The sequence below is a fragment of the Podarcis gaigeae genome (assembly GCF_964106915.1).
Source record: "Podarcis gaigeae genome assembly, chromosome: 10".
NCBI classification, from domain to species: domain Eukaryota; kingdom Metazoa; phylum Chordata; class Lepidosauria; order Squamata; family Lacertidae; genus Podarcis; species Podarcis gaigeae.
The window spans coordinates 21,601,335-21,622,664 of NC_139686.1; the positions used below are offsets into that span (position 1 = coordinate 21,601,335).

General features: G+C 43.7%; 2 protein-coding genes across 8 annotated transcripts in view; both read right to left on the bottom strand.

Moving 5' to 3' along the window:
- DGKI (diacylglycerol kinase iota) overlaps positions 1 to 21,330 on the bottom strand; it is a 240,220-nt gene that overhangs the window by 97,119 nt on the left and 121,771 nt on the right. For 3 of the 7 annotated variants that reach the window (XM_083700073.1, XM_083700076.1, XM_083700072.1), the window contains exons 6-13: positions 18,879 to 18,944; positions 14,732 to 14,803; positions 13,548 to 13,664; positions 9,518 to 9,613; positions 9,127 to 9,201; positions 7,945 to 8,040; positions 5,830 to 5,912; positions 2,293 to 2,353 (exon numbers count right to left, since the gene is read on the bottom strand). In XM_083700073.1, the coding sequence (XP_083556199.1) occupies positions 2,293 to 2,353; positions 5,830 to 5,912; positions 7,945 to 8,040; positions 9,127 to 9,201; positions 9,518 to 9,613; positions 13,548 to 13,664; positions 14,732 to 14,803; positions 18,879 to 18,944 (666 nt within the window). The remainder of the gene's footprint in view (positions 1 to 2,292; positions 2,354 to 5,829; positions 5,913 to 7,944; positions 8,041 to 9,126; positions 9,202 to 9,517; positions 9,614 to 13,547; positions 13,665 to 14,731; positions 14,804 to 18,878; positions 18,945 to 21,330) is intronic. The other 4 variants (XM_083700078.1, XM_083700077.1, XM_083700074.1 and 1 more) reach the window with 2 other exon arrangements.
- The window catches only part of CREB3L2 (cAMP responsive element binding protein 3 like 2), a 215,501-nt gene continuing 208,140 nt past the window's right edge, over positions 13,970 to 21,330 (bottom strand). The window contains exon 13 of the transcript XR_014555610.1: positions 13,970 to 14,000. The gene's annotated coding sequence lies outside the window, so the exon portion shown is untranslated. The remainder of the gene's footprint in view (positions 14,001 to 21,330) is intronic.

A 21,330-nucleotide genomic window follows, 5' to 3' on the forward strand; every position in this document is an offset into this window, starting at 1 on the left:
CTCCCTGGAGACCAAGAGATGTGACGATAGACTGCTCTGCCTCCTTTCTTTTAGCAAATGTTTTGTGCCACTGGGCAAGTGGTAATTCTGTATTGATTTGTTTTGTTTTGGATGTTGTATGTGATGCCAATAAAAGGTTTTACGACACGATACAAATAGTTTCCTCTCCACCAAAAGGAAAACATGCAAGTTGGCCTGCATGTTTTCCCTGTCACAGCTAATAGCAGCTTGGGGAGGGCTTTAGGTTTGGGGAGGAAATCAATCAGGGGCAGAAGTTGGGACAGCAGCACACCCATAAGAATATAATAAGACCCTACTGAATTAGGGCAAAGGCCCCATCTATAGCCCGGCATCCGTTCTCACAGTGGCCAAAGCTCACTCCCTCTCCCTGTTCCTAGATTCCTTTAGGGTTCATCTCCGTTTCACCCTACACTACAGCCCCAGTCCAAATTCTCCACTTGTTCTCAGCAGCTGCATTTTGAGAAATAAAGCTTTGGGGGTTTCAGCTGAGGGCTTTTTTAAAAAAAGTATATTATTATGGATCCTAAATGCTCTGCATGATCTTTAGAAAATTGGATAAGACACCCTCCGAATTGTTCTGAATCAGAAGGCTGCCTGAAAGAGTCTAGAATACAGATTGCCTGAAGTTGACGATGTTGCATTTTATTGCCAGAAGAGGAAAAGTTAACAATTGGGCAGGTACACTGGAAAATCTCCCACTTTCTGTTTCTTTCAATAATGCAAAGTAATATCTGGTCTCATTGAATATTCACTAAATCCATTTGAGCAAGATTTTCATTTCTAGATTTAATGGCTTTTGGAACAACGAGACGTTAATTTGTTTCTAACATAACCTCAGCATAGATAAGTCATGTGTCTCTCATATTAATGAGAAGATGCTGCCCCCATTAGCTCAAAATGTGAAATGGAAGGAATGTGGAAACAACAAACCCAAAGCCAGCGCTTTAAAATACAGCTGTGTGCATCACTTATCTCAAGTGGTGCAAGATCTCAGGGATCTCTGCATGTAGAATCAGACAGTGGGGCATTTGTGATGTGTGGTTTCATTTATGCACATACATGGACTGAGCATAAGATGCAAGATTCACAGCATTAGCACTCCAACAGAACTTGCTCCCTTGCTCAGGGAGACAGAGAGTGGGGCAAAGCCATAGCTTTGAATTCAGCACAGGGAACAGGTCAAGCCTCTGTCTCTTTTCCCTGCCTAGTTCAAGACAGCCAGTTATTTGTTCTCCTTCATGGAATCTAATGCAGGCATAGGCAAACTCAGCCCTCCAGACGTTTTGGGACTACAACTCCCATCATCCCTGACCACTGGTCCTGTTAGCTAGGGATGATGGGAGTTGTAGGCCAAAAACATCTGGAGGGCAGAGTTTGCCTATGCCTACTCTAATGATACTTCCTTCAGCAAGGGATGGCTGGCTCCCCCTTCTGCCCATCTTCAGTTAGTCATTTCTGTTGTCAGCCAGTCACCTGTTATCTTTACTTATGCAGCCGGAGACTTGGCTGCAGCCATTGGCTTAATAAAGAGACTGGTTTGACCAGTTTAGCAGCCCCTTTCTCCCTTCTTGCAGACATAAATCACAAGCTTAGAGGAGATCCCAAAGATGACTTCTAGACTGACATCCCCCGATACTATAACTATGACAGAGGCAGAGGCAGAAGGAGATGATCTCCCATCTGCCAGAAATGTCTTCTACAGAAAGAGCAGACATATACTGTACAGCATTTCAAGGCCTGGTTCACACATTGCTTGATTTATCTGCACTTTATTCCTGCATGCTAAGGCAAGCTTCACACATGCATGATTTTACACTCAATAGCTGTAGCACAGTGACTTGTTTGCATGGATGGACCATGTCAGGTATAACAACCCAAACTTCTCATTTCCCAACACCTGACAAAATGCTCTCCATTGGAGTCATATAACGCTGTCGCTGTTCATATACGGTAATAAAGAATAGAGAAGTCAAGTCATGTGCATGGATATGTGAATTGACCCTTAATGACCAGCAGCTGCTTGCATGAAGTAACTTCACTATGAAGCCTTCTGCTATTTTCTGTCCATGCTGCTGCATCCATGAGGAACAAGGCACACATCGGAAGCTAATTTATACCAGGTCAGACTATTTGCTCCTCAACATCATCGCCACTCTTTTTTCTTAGTTGGTGTGTGCTGTTTGTCAGTTTTGCTGTGACCCCTTTCATGCATTAGGCTCACAGCAATTTCCCTCCTTTGCTTATTACCAAAAAAAAAGTTGTGGGACTTACCGTTCCATCCCCACCACAGGCCAGGATTCGAAGATTTGGCATTTTTCTGTACAGTTCAAGCCTATAAAAAGAAAACAAGCATGAAAGAAAGCTTATGTGATGATTCAGCCTGGGGGCTATTAGTTGGCAAACCCTGCTTTGAAAAAGCAAGGAGACAACAAGCAACTGTAAGCAGGTAAACTGCCCAGATACGACAATAAGGCCAGGGGTCAACAGGTGTGGGCAGGTCAGTTAGAGCAGCTGACAGAGAACTATGAGACTAGGGCATAATATAGCATAAGTCTAGCATAAAATAAGTGAGGTCCACCAAATGGCCTCTCTGTTGGTTTCTGTTTACACCACTGTGCAGTGCTCTTGGAGTCACAAGACTCTGTTTTGCATTCCAGAGATTCCAGGCTGTTGGAAGTCTCACGGAAGACAGGAGACGGATGTGATGTTACTGGTTTCCTCTTCCTTTGTTGCTCGGTTGCTCACTGCTTTCACAGAGAGAGCATGTATATTTCTTTTCTGTCTGCGTAGTTAGAAATAAAACCTAGCAATGTAGCTCAAACTTCTCATCTCTTCTGCTGCTTTGATACTCTGCTGAATGGGGAACGTGCCTGGAGCCTTATCAAAGGCTCAGGTCATTAATCATCGTTGGAGGAGATTCTGAAGGCTCGACCAGAGGAGTAGCTCGGTTGTAGCAGAGATTCTGACACTCTCTCCCTGCCCCCCCAGGCCCAACATGGGAAAAGGGAAGCAACATACAGGACAAATGAGATGGCCGGTTGGGCGGATAGGACTCCAACAGCATTTAGCATGGATGGGAGAAAGGGCACCATTTCACCTAGGAGCTTCAATCAAAATGAAAACTTTATTAACTCTGGAGGGAAACAGAGGCAATAACTGTGTGGCACAGTGGCCTAGTGGAGTGGAGAATCATTACAGAATATTACAGGCATAAATACGGGCAGACTAATATGTTTGAAGTTTTTTATTATTATTTGACTGAATGAAAAATTAGATAAACATTTTATTATTATTAAATTATTAGTTTTCTTATCTCATCTTTCTTCCATCATAGAAGTCAAGGTTCGTTCTTGGCCAGATCCAGATGCAGACAGACATACCTGCTTAGCTTTGTTGCTGTATCACATATCTTCAAACTTAGGATTGCCATACGTCTGGAATTTCCCGGACATACCTGGAATACCTCTGTCGGAAGCAGTGTCCGGATGGAAATTGATAAAAATGTCTGGGGAAATCTGGACATATGGCAATCCATGTCGGCAGTGTCATCTTTGGCGATTTCCCTTTAAAACGGCTCAACAACTGTTCTGTCTGGATTTTCACTGTTTGAAATATGGCAACCCTATTCAAACTACATGTGTGGCTTTGTGAAACGTGGCACAATTTATGCCAGTGATCCTTTTGGCTATATCAATCCTATTTGCCTCTTTTCATACATGCTATTTAACAACCACACACAAAGCAGTCCATGATTGAAAGTGCTATGAAAGCAGCACCTTATAGAAGGTCTAGTAACTATCGGAGAGCACCACCTTGTGGCATTGAAAAATATGGTCTGCATTTCAGAAAATGAAAAGTTGCAACACAGAAGTTTACCACTGGTTAGCTTCTCCCTGCAGGAAATCTGTTTTGTGTAGAATTCATGCTCAATTCACATGCACCGAGATGAAGCTGGTGACTTGGCCCACAGAAGTTGTGTCTGTCATTCACTTGTGGGGTAAATAAATGCACTTCTGTGCAGCTGCTAAGAGAGAGGCTCAGAGCCAATGCCGGATTTACGTACAAGCTAAACAAGCTATAGCTTAGGGCCCCACTCTCTTGGGGGCCCCCCAAAAAATTAAAGGGGAAAAAACCTGGATGTACGTTTCAAAATATAAGATAAAAAACATAAAAAAAAAACTTTTGTTATCATCAAATGCCAATGTGTTTGCATTATTAAGTTTGTTATGAATAAAAATCATTTTAAGTTAGCACTTAATAATTATTTCACTATTAATATAAAAAAGGTAACGGGACCCCTGACCATTAGGTCCAGTCGTGACAGACTCTGGGGTTGCGGCACTCATCTCGCTTTATTGGCCGAGGGAGCCAGCATACAGCTTCTGGGTCATGTGGCCAGCATGACTAAGCCGCTTCTGGCGAACCAGAGCAGCGCACGGAAACACCGTTCACCTTCCCGCCAGAGCGGTACCCATTTATCTACTTGCACTTTGATGTGCTTTCGAACTGCTAGGTTGTCAGGAGCAGGGACCGAGCAACGGGAGCTCACCCCGTCGCGGGGATTTGAACCGCCAACCTTCTGATCGGCAGGCCCTAGGCTCTGTGGTTTAACCCACAGCGCCACCCGCTTCCCTATGACTATTAATATACTACTTCTTAATTGTATTTCACTATTAATATAAAAGGTAAAGGTACCCCTGCCCGTACGGGCCAGTCTTGCCAGACTCTGGGGTTGTGCGCCCATCTCACTCAAGAGGCCAGGGGCCAGCGCTGTCCGAAGACACTTCCGGGTCACGTGGCCAGCGTGACATCGCTGCTCTGGCAAGCCAGAGCTGCACACGGAAACGCCGTTTATCTTCCCGCTAGAAAGCGGTCCCTATTTATCTACTTGCACCCGAGGGTGCTTTCGAACTGCTAGGTTGGCAGGTGCTGGGACCGAGCAACGGGAGCGCACCCCGCCGCGGGGATTCAAACCGCCGACCTTTCGATCGGCAAGCCCTAGGCGCTGAGGCTTTTACCCACAGCGCCACCCGCGTCCCACACTATTAATATAATTCTTCTTAATTGTATTTTAGTTCAACAATCCTTTGATAAAATACATATTTTATTATGTGCAAATGGCTTTAGATACCTATTAGGTCCATAAATTACCATATAGCATATATTCAACACAAAAAACAGTGACAATTTGTTGTTGACAAAGGACAGCTGGACCTATAAGGGGCCCCATTACCTTCAGTAGCTTAGGGCCTCATCAAACTTAAATCTGGCCCTGGTCAGAGCTCTCTCTTTGACCTAAAGTTCAGCCCAATTCTGATCCTCTAATACACAATCTCAGTACTGGATTATATAGAAGAATTGTAGAGCACATATTCTGTTGTCATTTTCAGGTATGCAAAGTCAGAACGCATCATGTTGCATGCTCCTCTTCCAACTTATTTGCATTCCACAGAATGCTTATGAAGCACACCTGTCGCCGGCTATATATCCATGCACTGGATTTATCCTAAATCCTAGCTTTATCTGGTGAGGTTGCTGGAGTCAAGGAGCCAAGCATTTCAGCAGAGATGCTCTTGTTATGGAACTCTCTCTCCAGGGACTGACTGTGACAGAGACAAAGGGAGTTTAACTTCCCTTCTTTCCATAAATTCTTCTGGACCACCTTGTGAAAGATGTGCTTATTCCAGCCAATATCTCTTAATGGTTGCTTCAAAATGCCCATCATGTAGAGGTACCCTTCAAAATACCTGTGCTAATGCTTAAAAAAAGTGCAAAATAGCAAACCACATCAAACATCTTAGAACTTACGCATCTCTTGGTCCTTCCTGAGAGAGGTCAAAGACCTGGCGTGGGTTCAAGTACCACATGAACATCTGGAGAACCTTAGTACCCTGTCAAGAAAGAGGAAAAGAAAACAGTCAACTTCTCTGAAGCACAGTTCTTGAATCCCTTTGCAAATGCTGCAGCAATATTATTATTTTTTTAAAAGAATTCTTAATTCAGGCCAGTAAAATGTTCTCTTAATAGCCTGAGACAACTGCTGGGGCAGCTCCTTCTCCATCTTCCTCTGCTTAAAAAAGACCTGCATGTGCATAAGAACCTAAGATGAAGTTTTTGGTCAGCCCAAAAGATCCCAGACACTGAGATCCAGGACCAAGGGCCTTCTGGTGGTTCCCTCGCTACAAGAAGTGAAGTTACATACAGGGAACCAGGCAGAGGGCCTTCTCAGTAGTGGTACCCACCCTGTGGAACGCATTCCCATCAGATGTCAAGGAGACAAGTAATTATATAACATTTAGGAAACATCTGAAGGCAGTCGTGTATAGGGAAACTTTTTATATATTTAAATATATGCTGGAAGCTGCCCAGAGTGGCTGGAGCAACCCAACCAGATGGGTGGGGTACAATTAATAAATCATTATTATGATTATTATTAAGATTTTTTAAAAAAATAATTTTTATTATCAGACCAATCAAATCAAATCAAATCACATCACATCACATAAATACCGAATTACAAAGCCTAATTTTAAATTTTTGTTGGGGGTACCCATATTTCAAGTTCCGAAAGGAATCTAATCCTCTTATTGCTGCTGCTTTAAAAGTCCACAAATCTGTCCAGATAATGTTCACAATTCTGTCCAATCCTTTCTTGCTGTTTTCCACATCTCTTCTAGTTGTTTTCATATATTTTTCCTTTCTCTTTGTCTTTGTGGCCTCTGATAGTCTCCATAAGCGGGTTCAAACAAAGTTATATTCCTGTGTGGATTTTTCCGTTCGTCCAAGGGTCATATTTTCAGACAGCAGTCATGTTCCATCGCTTCTATAAAGAAAAACTTTCTTGGTGTCTACTCATCAGCTTTTTCGCAGGTCTGCCCCTCTTTCTCAGTCCTCGAGGAGGTTCTGCCCAGAATCCAATATGAAAACAAAGCTTCCTCCTCCCGAACATGGATCTTTCGACAAAACCTGTCAAAATGGCGACTCCCTTTTTATTGCTGCGCCATCAAAAGCCCTTGTTCTTTTTCTCGATCTCACAAGCCAAACTTTTGGTAGTAAATCATTTCCACACAGTTTTTTATCATCCTGCTTAGGTCGGTTAAGCCACGGTTCTTTTTGAGGGGGGGTTATTGATTAATCACATAGAGGAAAAGAAAAAAAGGTTTCCCTCCCCCAACCAGTCCCGCTCCGGCATACTAAACCTGGTGTATTTTCTTCATGCTGTATTCCATTAAATCCAACCCGTTGCTCTCGTTTCACAGAGGTCACTTCAATTAGCAGTCTCCACTCCCGTTCTTCACTTGAAATATGTGCATTTGCTTCATTTCCAATTATATATTTCGAGCTGATGCAAACCAGTGCGCGATTAGAGACAGCGTCAGGGAGAGCCGACTTCACTTGATGGCTTCGTGCCAAGTGCCCTCACCCCCTTCTTTCGAATCTGGGGGTGAATTATGGACACAGCTGGCAAGGCAGTCCCCCCCCCATTCCCTTGGGTGGCAAGGGAGGCTGCATACTCCCATATCAGCCTCTTAATTACCTCATGTGGGTTGGAGAGATGTTATTGTCGGCCATCTTCCAATGCGCCCCCTGGTGGCCCCCGTATTATGACTATTATTATTATCACTTGTGCTATCAGCTCCCAGTTGAACCGAGAGGACTCTGTCACTCTACATTTTATATAATGCATTTGTTTTAATATTTTAACGCTGCAAACTGCCTCAGGTGCCTTGGCAGAAAGGCAGCATACGAAGCCAATCGATCAGTAAAATGCATTACTGAAAGCCAAATCCTCCACTCCAGAAGCATTTAATTCAAGATGGAAGCATTTGTTTCTTTTTTGAAATCAATTCATTTTATACCCACTCCTTTGACCAAGACACAACATGCACAAAATAGCCAATGTGTTCAGTGTTCCATCCTTACCTGATTCCCTCCACTTTTTGGATTCACAAATACAAGCAACGGTTTCATGAGTGGGGAAGAGATGGGTTTTACCACAAAAGGACGGCCTTTGTTCTCCTAGAAGAAAGAAAATTAAAATGTGACAGAAGACCTTGGTGTGTGTTTTATGTTGACTCGGGATGCCAGGGAAGAAGGAAGATCACGGGTTCTTCCATCCCTGAATTAGATATGCAAAATTACCAGTCAGAGACACCAGATAATTCAAGATTTACGAAAGAGCTGTGGGTGATGGCTTGCATGTTCTAAATATGTTTATAAGAAGCTACACATGTATCATCATTTTAATAGCAACATTGAAGACATAACATTTGAGGGCAGAGATGGACTTAAGTCTTTCAAACTATGAGTCTGTCCTCCATGAGGAAATGAAGGCAGCTACCAAGGCAGAATGGACTCTCCCAGTATCACTTTGTGTGACTGAAGAAAGGCAGATGGATGAATGTTTGGTTTCCAGACCCAAACAGAGTGCTGTATGGGTTATATACACACTCCTTCCACCATCTTGATTGACAGTGGTAGTGGTCAACACTACAACTACTTACTTGCAATGATCTTCTTCCTTCTCCGATAGTTCTCCACTGTGATACCAATGGAGCCTTTCAAATGACACTATTCACCCCTATCGGCAAAAGTTATATGTTGCCCTATTTGTGACAATGTCTTCTTACTCTTAGACCATATTAACAATATAAAATTTCATCGTCATATCATCCCCTCAGGGAACTTGAACAATGTAGTTGTGAAGGGGGGGGGGGGAGAGAGAGAAATTAGTCTTCTCTAAAAGAGAATTCTAACAGAGAACCCGCCAGCCTTCAATCCCCCTGTTTCTTTGTGGGATTCCATAACAAACTAGAATTTATCCTCTTGGATTTCATTATCAGTCCTGTAACTGCACACTCAAAAGGAAGAGGGACAAGAATCATTACTTCAGCTATTACAGTTTTAATAAAATATATATGGCCTGGGAACAGTGGAGACTGAAAACACTCTCCATTGACTGACAGGATTATGACATCAAGAGTTTACATTTCAGAGAACCTCCTAGATTTTTCTGATACCTCTAAAGCCACCTGTCAGGCCCCCAGATAGTTCTAGGAATCCCCAGCTAATATCAGACCCTTAAAGTGTGCATTAAAGATTTACCTCATTGCTCCTTTTGCTGGCTTTCCTCTTGAAAGACGTCCTTTTCTTCCGCCTGGTCGAATTTTTCAGTGAATTCTGTATATATGTTTTTTTTAAGGGGGGAGGGAGGAGAAGGGGAAGAGTATTTAAAAAGAACAAACTGAAAAGGAAAGTATCCCTATAAGAAACACCTCTGTGGCAGTACCTTTGGAGAATGATAACACCACACATGCGTGGGTTGAAAAAGACATGCGCCTCATGCTTTGACACTGTCACACCACCGGTTATGGAGAAAGCCACACACTGACTGAGACCACCAGACTGGTACTTTCAGAACTGGAGACTTTCCAAGGCTGCGAGGGAGAAGAATACTAGATGCTCCCATAGACTCACATAACAGCACATGTTGTACCTGCCAACCCTCCCAATTCAGGTAGGAGACGCCCGTTTTCCTTCCGGGGCTCCAGTCTCCCGCCCAATCAGGTTCGTCTCCTAATGTGGAGACCATCTGTGTAAAAAGGTGAAGCAGAATAAGATAAAACGAGCTGAGCCTCATGGGATTTATTGGTGTACTTATTCATTCTTTTCCAAGCTATGCCACTCCCACTTTACTGTGCGCTCCCTTCCAAAGAAGCCTCGTGTGATGTTACTTTTTCTCTCCCTCCTTTGCTTCTGTTTCCTTCTCTCTCTTTTCCCCTTCAGATGTCCTCTACTCTGGGTCAATGAACAGTCTGCACGCAGATGAAGGTGACAGCTGGCTGGTGAAGGACCCCGTGGGTCAGGCAGGGGAAGGGAAGGTCTCCCAGGCAGGATGGGAGCCGGGGAGAAGAAAGGGAAGCTCCCAGGTGAGAGCTCCGAGGGTCCACCTTTTTTCTGAGTGAGAGACCTACCTGTGAGATCAAAGAAGAGCCACAACAGCAGCACTGCCACCATACAAATATATGGTTAAAAATAACAATGATTAAGGTGTGGATCCCAAAATGCAACATTTGGGTTGAAGGAGAGCCCCAGGTCTGAAAGGTTGATGGCTACTGCTCTATTCAAAGGGATATATGAAGACAACCCTCTGTTGGAAGGGATTCCTGTATCTGAAGAGCTGGCTGGCTGGAGTCCACTTTAAAAATAATCATAAGAAAGAAAAGTGGGGGTCTTCAAGCTTCCCCTGGTCAGCAAGTTGGAAAGCCACATAAGTCACCTAGTCAGAAGCTTCCTGCCTATGGTGGAAATGTATTGGGTGGGATTCAACTGATGAGCTCTGACAGTGGGAGGCAGCATATACAGGCTTTGGCGACAGCAATGGGCTTTCCCCGCCTCTCCTCCTCCCACGTGTCCCATGCTCTTGTGACACTGTAATAGATTAACATTGCATTGCAGGTGGATTTCAGGATGAAAACACTCAATGGTGACTTTCCTATGCTTGTTTCACCTGAGGGAACTGTGTAAAAGAAATACACAGAAAATTATGGATATTGTAAACATGTCTGATTTTCCCCAAAGGCTTACTATTGCTGTTACAAAACCCAAGTCATGAATTTGGGTTTAACCCAATTTCTTACCAACAAAAATGCAGCAAAACTAAGTACCTAGACAAGTTTTATTTTAAAAAACCCAAGTATGGAAGTGAGCAAGGCTCAGCCTCATCCATCTCCATGCAATGAGTGATCGCCAAAGAAAGAAGCATACACCCTGCTTTTCTCAGCCCTTGTAGGTGAAATATTTAGGTGCTCTAAATATCCCAGAAATTTATGACTTATAAGTCATGCTAGGTAGGAACTTTTCTTGCTTTTCTAGGTCACACAAACCTTGCCAGGCTAACTGGATGCCACTTAAAATTTGATTTTTTTCATATCATGTGTTCTTAAAACTATAAGATGTGCATTCATTACTCAGAAGAAAATGGAACATGCAGATTCTGTACTCATTCATCAGACTACCTGGGATCTGTCTACGTACTGTTTAGTTAATTGATTCCTTCCCCTTCTCTCCGGGACACATATATTTTTTTCACTAGTCAGGCCTGGCTCCCTGACAGTAGCATAATGTCAGGAGTATCTTACCTGCTGGAACATGATCCTCTCTTTCACACTAATGTGTGTGTGTGTGTCTGTGTGTACATCTTTGCACATCCATAAGCATACATAGAACAAATGGATTCATGTGCCCATGTTTTTGTATCTCAGGATTCCTTAATATTTTAATCACAATTTATGGGAAATGCCTCTGCATTTAACAGAAAGAAATACCATTTCAGATTATAGCAGGAAGGCTGGAAGGAAGTGTTGTATATGAGAGGCCTGATTAAACCTAAGAGTATGTGTCATAAATATTATTTTATGCATTGCCTGGAAGAATAGAAAATAATAATTTAAAACCCCTGCATGCCAAAGGTATCTCTTTGCATAGAAGATAAAAAAGGGGGAAGTGATTACTTAGCCTGTGCAGATAATTACCCACACAGGCCAAATAATCACTTTTTTTTCTTTTAGGCAAAGGTTGAAATATATTGGCATGCATATTTATTTTATTTTAGTAGACATGTGTATGCTGTTTTTCTAGGCAAAGCCAGTCCAAAAAAGCTTACAGCAATAAAAAGCACATTTATTTAAACAATCAATTTTACTAAAAAAAAGGAAAAAAGGATAAAACCAATTCAAAAAAAATATAATAAAACCAGCCTAGGCCAAGGTAATCATTTATAGTGGGGTTGTAAAGCTGAAGTGAGTTAGAGGAACAATTTCACTTTCTAATAGAAATCTAGTGGTCACAATGACTTTGACTAACATTTCATTTCTGTTTCAGAATTTTATAAATTCCTCTTCTCATGGCCAGCCATCCACTGTGAGTGTTCTACTTCTTTGGATATATTTAAGGTGGGGATGGTTGTTTTGAAAGAGGCTCCATTGTTAAAGTCCCTTTCATGATGACCAGCCACCTTTTATCCCCCCAGTGCAAAGTACCAAATGGTCTGTGTTCCAAATCTCGCCAGGCACAGAAAGTGAATCATAGCCACTGATTATTGTTTTGCTTTGCTTTTTGGATTAGAAAGTTAAAGATCAGAAGAAGACATATAATGTTCCTGTTGGGTCATTTATGACCTCGTGTACACAGAAGACTGAACTAAAGAGAGTAGAGACATCCAAAGATGTCAGCCATCTTGTGTAGCGGAATCTACTTGTGCAATGGTACTTCAGGTTTATTTTCTCCAACCTCTACTGTTCCCAGTTCAAATGTCCTCAAAATATGTCCCAACCCTCTGGAGCTGATTTTGTGGGCATGCAGAAGGGGAGGAGAGGAAGGAGAAGCCCCATTCTGCAAGCAGAAGCCCACTCATACTACATCTCACCCAATTTCTTCAGGTCAAAGTACACCAAACCATCTTTCCCTTGACAATCAAAGGTACCATTTCCAAATGTATATACACAAGTTACCAGGGGAGGAGGTGGAAACACCCCTCACTTTCCAGAGAGAACTAAATGCTTAAGCATTCAAAAACACCCACCAGATAGTAGAGGAAACCATGAACGGAGGGACCAGTGGAGGGACAGAGTAGGGACAGGGTTGGCCCTACCATTAGGCAGAGTGAGGAAGCTGCCTCAGGTGGCATATGCTTTGGGGCAGGAAGCAGTGGTGAGGTGTTGGAGCATAGGGCTGAGTGTGCTACATGGCCTGCCATGTGCCCCCTAAGCTGGAGGGTGCTGTTCTATCACCAGTTTCAACTCCCAGTCTTGGCAGATGAATGGGCAGCAGGGAGCCATCTCATCCTTTGCCTCAGACGGCAAAAGTCCTTGGTCCAGCCCTAAATAGAGAGCTGAGCAAATGCAGCCCTGAACCAACAGCCTCAGAGCCTTTAAAGGTACAGACAGGATCTCCAGGATGCAATCTGGCAAATCTAACTCTATTCCAGGAGCGGGAAACTGGATCCATCCTTATCTCCCCCTAAACACACCGTGGTCCAAATATGACATGTGGGTGGAGCCACACACATGTCAATCACCTGATGCCACAATGAAGTCATAGATTACCCCTCTTTCTTTTCTTAATATTAGGCTTGCAACCACCCACTGGCCAGCTGCATCTTAACCTGTCCTATGACCAAATGGGGGAGCCTGGTGGTACTAATTCAGCCCATGGGCTGGAGGTTCCTCACCCCTCCAGCTACATTCAGACAAGGAAGAAGGATAGAAGAATTTCATTATTGCTTCCAACAATGACCCCACGAAGCCTAGTATTCTAGTTCTCCACAATCCAAAACAATATGGTGAAGGAATCCTCCCAAAGGAGTAACTGGAAAGACTGGATAATGGCTTATAACACTTATGAGTGCAGAAGGTGGTGGGTTTGTGGACGAAAGGAAGTGAAGCATACCTGTCTGGCAAACTATCAGATGTTTAAGCCAAGCGAGCCAACCAGCAGTGTCAAAACAGACATTGGCATGCAGTTACCTGAGGTTTCTTCACCTTAATGATCCAGGTGGGAGGTACGATAACAGCCGCATGAGCTCCGAGGGAACATGGCTCTTCAATGTGCTGCAGCATGAAGCAGGTAACCTTATTGTGAAACTTGAGAAAGGAAAAGAGAGGCACCAATGAAACAGGGAGAGAGGTGTGAGAGAGAAAATAATGTTGTAAAACACGGCTGAGAGAAGAAGAGGAGGGGGAGGGGAGGAGGGGGAGGAGTTTGGATTTGATATCCCACTTTATCACTACCCGAAGGAGTCTCAAAGCGACTAACAATCTCCTTTCCCTTCCTCCCCACAACAAACACTCTGTGAGGTGAGTGAGGCTGAGAGACTTCAGAGAGAAGTGGGACTAGCCCAAGCTCACCCAGCAGTTGCATGTGGAGGAGCGGGGAATCAAACCTGCTTCACCAGATTACGAGTCCACTGCTCTTAACCACTACACCACACTGGCATAGATCTTCCGGACCCAGCAGGCCAAATACTCATCTCTCCATCCCCACAAGCCAATTTTCACAGGCAGGTGGGACATTCATCTGACACCATCATGGCATTAGATGATTGGTGCCTGTCCAAGTCCCTTGAACAGGGCTTCCAAAACACCTGACAACCAGCTGGCTGCCAGGCGCTTGGGAACTGCTGCGCAAAAGGATCTGCCAGCCGCTTGGCTCAGGAACCACTAAGCACAGGGATTGCAAAGCAATATATACCGGGGGGGGGGGACACACCTATGAAAATGAGGTGCTTTTTCTTTAGATGAATGCTTTTATGCTCTTCTGTGTATGCTCAATATTTTGCATTTCCCCTTTCCTGACTCTCTTGTCAGGTTTTTTTTGTATGCTGTATCAATCAACAATCATCTTAATGGACCAAAGGAAGGAAATAAAAGGAAAAAGAATGCCCTATTAGTGCCATGAGTTCAAGAAAAAGGAGATGTTCTTCAGTATGTTTGTGGGAGAGGAATGCAGCACGTCCACCTCTCACAGTACAGATACTTGGCATTTTAAGGAGAGCCGAGTGGGAAAATAACAAAATAAGCCAGGTAGAGCCTGCCCGCAGGATTTTTTCTTGTTAAAGATGCTGCCTGTGCAATCAAAGCAGAACCACCCAAGGCATGCTGGCGAGACGGTCACAAGCACTCACACAGTTCACTGGGCAAAAGTCACTTACTGCCTGCTTGCACCAGGAGCAGCTGATGGCCACAATCTCTTTACTGTGGAAGGAGAATTTTTGCTGAAAGCCCTGTAACGACAAGGTGAGTTTATCACATCCATCACCTAACAATCACATTGCACAGCTGTCCTGCCCCACCAAAAAAAAAAAAAATGTTTGGTGTGTACTGCATGCATGGTAAAAAATTTGTTTTATTTTCCTTACAAGTGAGACTACAGGGGAGTATCCAGTGGCGTAGCGTGGGGGGTGCAGGGGGGGCCGGCCGCACCGGGCGCAACATCTGGGGGTTAGGGTTAGGGGACACAAATCCACAGGTTAGGGGGCACAAATTACTTGCCTTGCCCCGGGTGGTGACAACCCATGCTATGCCACTGGGAGTATCTTCCTCTTTTGTCAACCAGACCTTGATTAAATTGTGGTAGGACCACCAAGGGGCAGATAAAATAGGGGGGCTGCCAAGGAGACAGCAGATCTGGCCTCCCAGGAGCATGTCACAGCTGTTGCTACAGTAGCAGCTGCAGTAGCAGCAACAGCAAGGTCAGATCTTCTATTCCTGTGGAACTGCTGCCTGAGGTACTTGCCTCAGCTCGCCTTATGAGTGGACCGGCCCTGCTTTTTAAATGGTGCAATGGAGGTATAAGAGAATCCATTTCTGGGGAAACTTCATCCAATGGGCAATTCACCCATAATGTTAATGAGACTTAAATCTAGATGTCCAGTCTCTGGTATTGTTTCTTCTAAGCCCTGATGTCTTCAGGATTTTTTTGCAGATGAAGTCTCCAGCACGGCATCCTCAGTCATCTCCCCCAACCTTGGAGAAGCAGGGTGTGCAAACTTAGAATTCTTTTTGGCTGCATCTGAACTCCTTGCATACTTTGTGCAAAGCAGAAATAAGAAGGTAAGATGAGCCCTGCTGGATCAGGCCAATGGTCCGTCAAGTCAAGCATCCTTTTCTTACAGTGGCCAACCAGATGCCTGTGGGAAACCCACAAGTAGGACACAAGCACAAGACCTCTTTCCCCTTCTGTGACTTCCAGCAACTGGTATTCAGAGGCATCACTGCCTCTAACCTTGGAGGCAGAGCCTAGTCATCACAGCTAGCAGCCATTGGTGGCCTTCTCCTCCATGAATTTGTCTAGTCCTCTTTTAGAGTCATCCACGTTGTTGGCCATCGCTGCATCCTGTGCAAGCAAGTTCCATACTTTAACTATGCACTGCGTGAAGTACATCCTTTCATGTCTTGAATCTTTCTGTATTCACCAACATTGGATGTACACAAGTCCCAGTGCTTTGAGAGAGGGAGAAAAGCATTTCTCTATTCACTTTCTCCATGCCATGCGTACATTTATAACATGTCGCCTCTTGCCTTCTCTCTAAACTAAAAAGTCTCAAACTCAAATTCTGTCTATATAAAGAACCAAGAAGAGGGAATGGAGGGAAGTTGTGAGGTCTAAAGAACCTCAAAGATAAGGTTTTGAAAAAGATATTTGTGAATTTGGGGGTGGGAGGGGGAAGTACTATTGTGATTAAATGTGGAATTCAATTGTGAAAATTGTGAAAATAAATTGTGAAAATGAAAATATATTTTCAAATTCTGCAACCTTTCCTCAGGGGAGAGTCTCTCCATCCCATTAATCATTTTGGTTGACCTTTTCTGAAGCTTGTCTAGGTCTATGGATGATAACACTGTGAAATGGTAAGAGCAGGAGCACAGAGGGTCACTTGTTGATTTGGGGACATGAGCAAATGTCCAAGTATTCTGCCCTCTTTAACCAGAGGACCTGCTTTATTTGCAAGCAACAATAATCAAAACTTGGACCTCGTACATGCTCTTTGGAACCCAGCTACAGCCTCTGCCCAAATCCTCCCCATTTTTCAACACAGGTGTGGGGAACTGGATCTGGCTACTAGACTGGAGCCTTATCTGCCCCATCCCTGTGGGGATAGTTTGACCACTGGGTAAAGGCTCCCATCTGTAAATCACCTGACATCAGATGTCAGGTGACCCACTTTGCCCACACAGACTCAATGCCAGTGCTTGCAAAGCACTGTGCGCAGGACTTGATTGACAGCACCTCCTACTCCCACCCCTTGGACCCAGTCACATCCTTACTTGCCCCATACCTGACATAATATATGGCACTAGGTGGAAGACAGAGGTGCAATGCCTTGGCAAAGTGGCCCACTAACTGGAGGTATCTTATGCCCGGTTCGACAGCATCTGAATACCTTCTGCCTTTACCAAACTCCTGCCTGACACACACATATATAATAGGAAATTGTTTCTTAGGGATGCAGTGAAGAGCCAGGCTTCAAAAACTGCAGGAACTTTATAATTGGTTCACGTAGAAAGATAAAGAGATATGTTATTGGGGTATTTTTTTGAAGTGGGGGAAGAAAGAATAAGAAAGATGGTGAAATTATCTTGCTTCACAAAAAAGTAATAATTCAAAACAGGCTGAGAGGACTGGGTGATGCGAGAGGCAGAGATGCTGCTTGGAGATAATGGGACTCTGATTCTTTTCCACAGTTCTTGCAAATTGATTTTATTATTTTTTCTAATTCACTAAACTTGAGAACCGGGGCTGTAATGAACGTGGAAAGATGAACTTGGCATTTAAGCAGATTTGAAAAGCCTCAAATTGATAACAATTTTGGATATCATATTGTTTAATTGCTCGAGGGGCTGAAGGCTTTATTAAGGCTTCCAGCTCTTGAACCATGTAAGTCTCTCATAATCTTGAGATTTGAGTCTGCAAGGCTCTTCCTGCGTTGCCAGTGCACAATATCAGAACACTGTGCAATCAGACTTATTATCTTTCATACTATTTCATGTTTACTAATGCTCTACCAAATGATTGTACTGTGTGCATCAGCCTTCCCTAAGATGGTGCTTTGGACTACAAAACCAGTACAGGTGAAGAGGGATTTAGAGTAAAATCCAGGGATCTTGGTGCATAGCGGTGGAATCATGTGCATGCCCTTTTCATGTGCTTCAAGCAGGCACAATGCATGCATGTGTGTGTGAAGAAGGGGCCAACTCTTCCCCCAGTCTACTCATATCCCCTAGTCTTACCCCAACCTGGCGCTCTTCGGATGTTTCAGACTACATCTCCCATCAACCCCCAAAGCCCCAGCCATCATTGCCTATGGCCAGGGATGTTGGGACTCGTAGTCCAAAACACTCAAACAGCACCAGGTTGGGGGGAAGGCTGGTGTATGTGTGTGTGTTGCTATTTATCACACCCTGAGATCACTTGACAACGAAGGGCAAAATAGAAACTATATATGATGGAAATGAACTAAAGGTGTTGGAAGCTACAGCAAATGTTACATGCTTCCTTTCTGAAATCAATTTTGTTTTAAAAAAAACTGGAGGGGGGAGTGGAATATGGGACAGAGCAAGTCCATGGAACCATTAAGGAAAAGAACAAGGGAGAAGCTCTAATCCGTAAAATGAATTAATGTTATGTCAAGGAGCATGGCCAACTAGAGAACTGAATGAATAAATGATACGCAAAGCTTTAAATGCTGTAGATATTAGTCAGGGCCGGTCCTGTCATTGGACAGAGTGAGGCAATTGCCTCAGGTGGCAGAAACTGAGGAGAACAGCAGAAAACACCTTGGCTGTTCTTCCTGAGTCACTCCCCTCCATCAGAGTCCACAGCTATGTGCCCCAGGCCTGTCATACACCCTGCTTGCGGCCCTCAGATTCACTAAGGAATAAGATTCAACAGGCAATATGTTACTGGGACAAGTTCAAGGTCTTGCTATAAGGCCCAGAACAATTGAGGACCAAGTTATTTCTGGGAATGCCTTACCTTATATACCCCCTGCCCAGTCACTTCAATCCTCAGGAGGGACACCTTAGTTTCACATGCTCCCAAGGTTCAGCTTTTGTCCATCAAGATCGGTGCATTTTAACACCTTCTCCTGGAATGGGCTTCCAATGAACACCAGATAGGCACCTACAGTACTGACATTTAGGCACCTGCTTAAAATGCATCTGTCACCCAGAGATTTATTTATTTTTGGTCAATAAAATAAATTGCCAATCTGATCGGCCTATGTGTGTGTGTGGTGGCAGGCAGGATTCATCTTCAAGCAGCAAGATGAATTGTGCTGGTCCCGACATTATCCTTACCTTTCCACACTGCTTGCACTTCCCCTCCTGCCGCCGCCTGTGTACCCAGTGATGTCGGACAAAGTTCTGCAGGGGGAGGCAGTGGAAGCAAGGAATAAAATTAATACAAGAAAACACAGCCCAGCATCCGGTGCAGAACTTGGCATTCCAAAGCCACCATTCACATATGGCAGCCTAGAGATCGCCGCTGGCATTGCTGGGAGGCAATTCAGAAAGGAAGGGATAGGAGCTGTCAGCTGCTCTGAAGCACACATAAGAGAGAGATGCTCCATAACAGAAAATAAAATAAGGCATTTTGGCTTTTGGTATTCAAAGCAGTATTCCTCCACATCCCATTTTTAAAAAATATAAGTTGTGTCACACACACAATTTATAATAATAATAATAATTTTACTATTTATATCCATTCTCCAGCCACCTTCAGACACTCACACAGGTCCTTCACTACCTTCCATAGTTCTGATTTGAAGAGGTAGAGCTGCGTATCATCCTCGTGCTGGTGAACATGCAGCCCAAACCCCCTGATGATCTCTCCCAGTAACCTCATATAGATGTTGAAAAGCATTGGGGAGAGTATGGAGTCCTAAAGCACCCCACAAGCGAGAGCCCAGGAGTCTGAACACTCATCCCTCAACACCACTTTCTGGACACAGCCCAGGAGAAAGGAGCAGAACCACTGCATAACAGTGCCCCCAGCTCCCAGCTCTTCCAGACGGTCCAGAAAGATGTCATGGTCAATAGTTAAAGGCCACTGAGAGATCCAGCAGGACCAGGAAACAGCTATCACCTTGGTCCCTAGCCCACCAGAGATCATCGACCAGTGCAACCAAGGCAATTTCAGTTTGATACTTTCACATGGTTTTGCATGTAGTGTGGGTTTTTTTATGCATTGTGATTTACTGTTATTTCTATTGGTTATAGTTTAGCAATCATTTATTGTAACTGTTAAGAGCAAATTTCTGTTTATTATTTACTGATACTTTGTGAGTTAATTTTATTGTGCACTGTTATATTCGAATATATTGTTGAATATTACTTTACTTGATATAAGTTGTTTAATTTAAAGTTATGGTTTTTTATGACTTTGTCGCATTGGATCAGATTATTATAAGGTGTGTGATCTTTGTTGTATATTCTGTTGTTGTAAATTGCCTTGCACATAGTAATATAGAAAGGTGGCATACAAATTAAAAGTAAAATTAAGTGATTTATTTTTTTAAGGCTATGTCTGCACCAGATAGTTTCTGAAGAATTTGGTCCTGCTCCCTGAATTATCTACTAGCTATTTATGCTCCATGGTTACTCATCTTCCTAGGCCTAATCCACATTCTTGACTCCATCTTTCAAGGCAAAATCATGGGCAGCAGACCTGTGTGTAAACTGCTTTATAGGCCTTGCAGGAGCTGGGCTGGTCTGCTGTTCTTTGGGACACTGAGGGCTCGCCCACACTCCTGCTTATCCCATGCCTAGAAAATAGGAGTCCAAGTGGTTTTGCCTTTGTCTCAGCACTTTCCCCTGGAGAACACACACTGTAGCACTAAATCGAAATGACCGACAAACTGCGGGAAACCCAATCAATGTTTGCTCCAATTCAATGGTCAAGCATGGGTTTTCCTGGGAGAAAGCAGATAGGCAAATAGAAGTGTGAATGAGCTCTAAGACTACATATGCACTAAGCCATGCTGCTGTCAATCAATCTGCAATGTGCTTCTCTTTTCAGAATGAGCCCAGTTTCTCATGAAGCAGGTATCAGGAGCAAATGATACACAACTAGTGTATCTAGTATTCTGGGCTGAATTCCCTATCCTGGAGAGTGCTTATGAAGCACGGTGGTCCCGTGGTCTTCTTCTCCCCTCCCCAGTGGACAACTGAAGCAGCTTCTTCAAGGCTCTACTCAAGCAATTTGGGACATTATCTGATGAGGGGAGAGAGATGCTGTGTTGGCCAGCAGGCAATAGCTTTTTCTACCTGCCTTGCTTTACCCTCCAGCCCTAGAAGCCTTAATAAGGGAGCTGTTTCCAGAGGAAGAACTGTGAGGGGAAGGAGACACTTTGCCACCAGGGCGTGGTTGGTTTCTCACCTGTGTTGCCCCACCTGCAGCCTGAGGAACCTTCAAAGAGGGAGTTGCTGCCACAGGCATTATATGTATGTGTATTTTAATGAGCCAAATAAAATGAAAATTATGAGTCAAGGAGATGTGGAGAGTGTGTATTAGCTTAACAGTGCTTAGTTTATCTTTTGGTTGCTATTGTCTTCATGTTGTTTATTTTGTTTTATAGATTATAAATGCTGCATTGATTTGTTATTCATATAATGACTTCTGCTTTAAAGCCACTGTTTGGCTTATTATTCAGTTGTTGTTGCTTTGTTAACAGTGTTTTACACATCGTATCTGTTTCACTGACGATTTGTTAATTATTCTGTATGTATTTGTGATGCTCTATTATGTTTT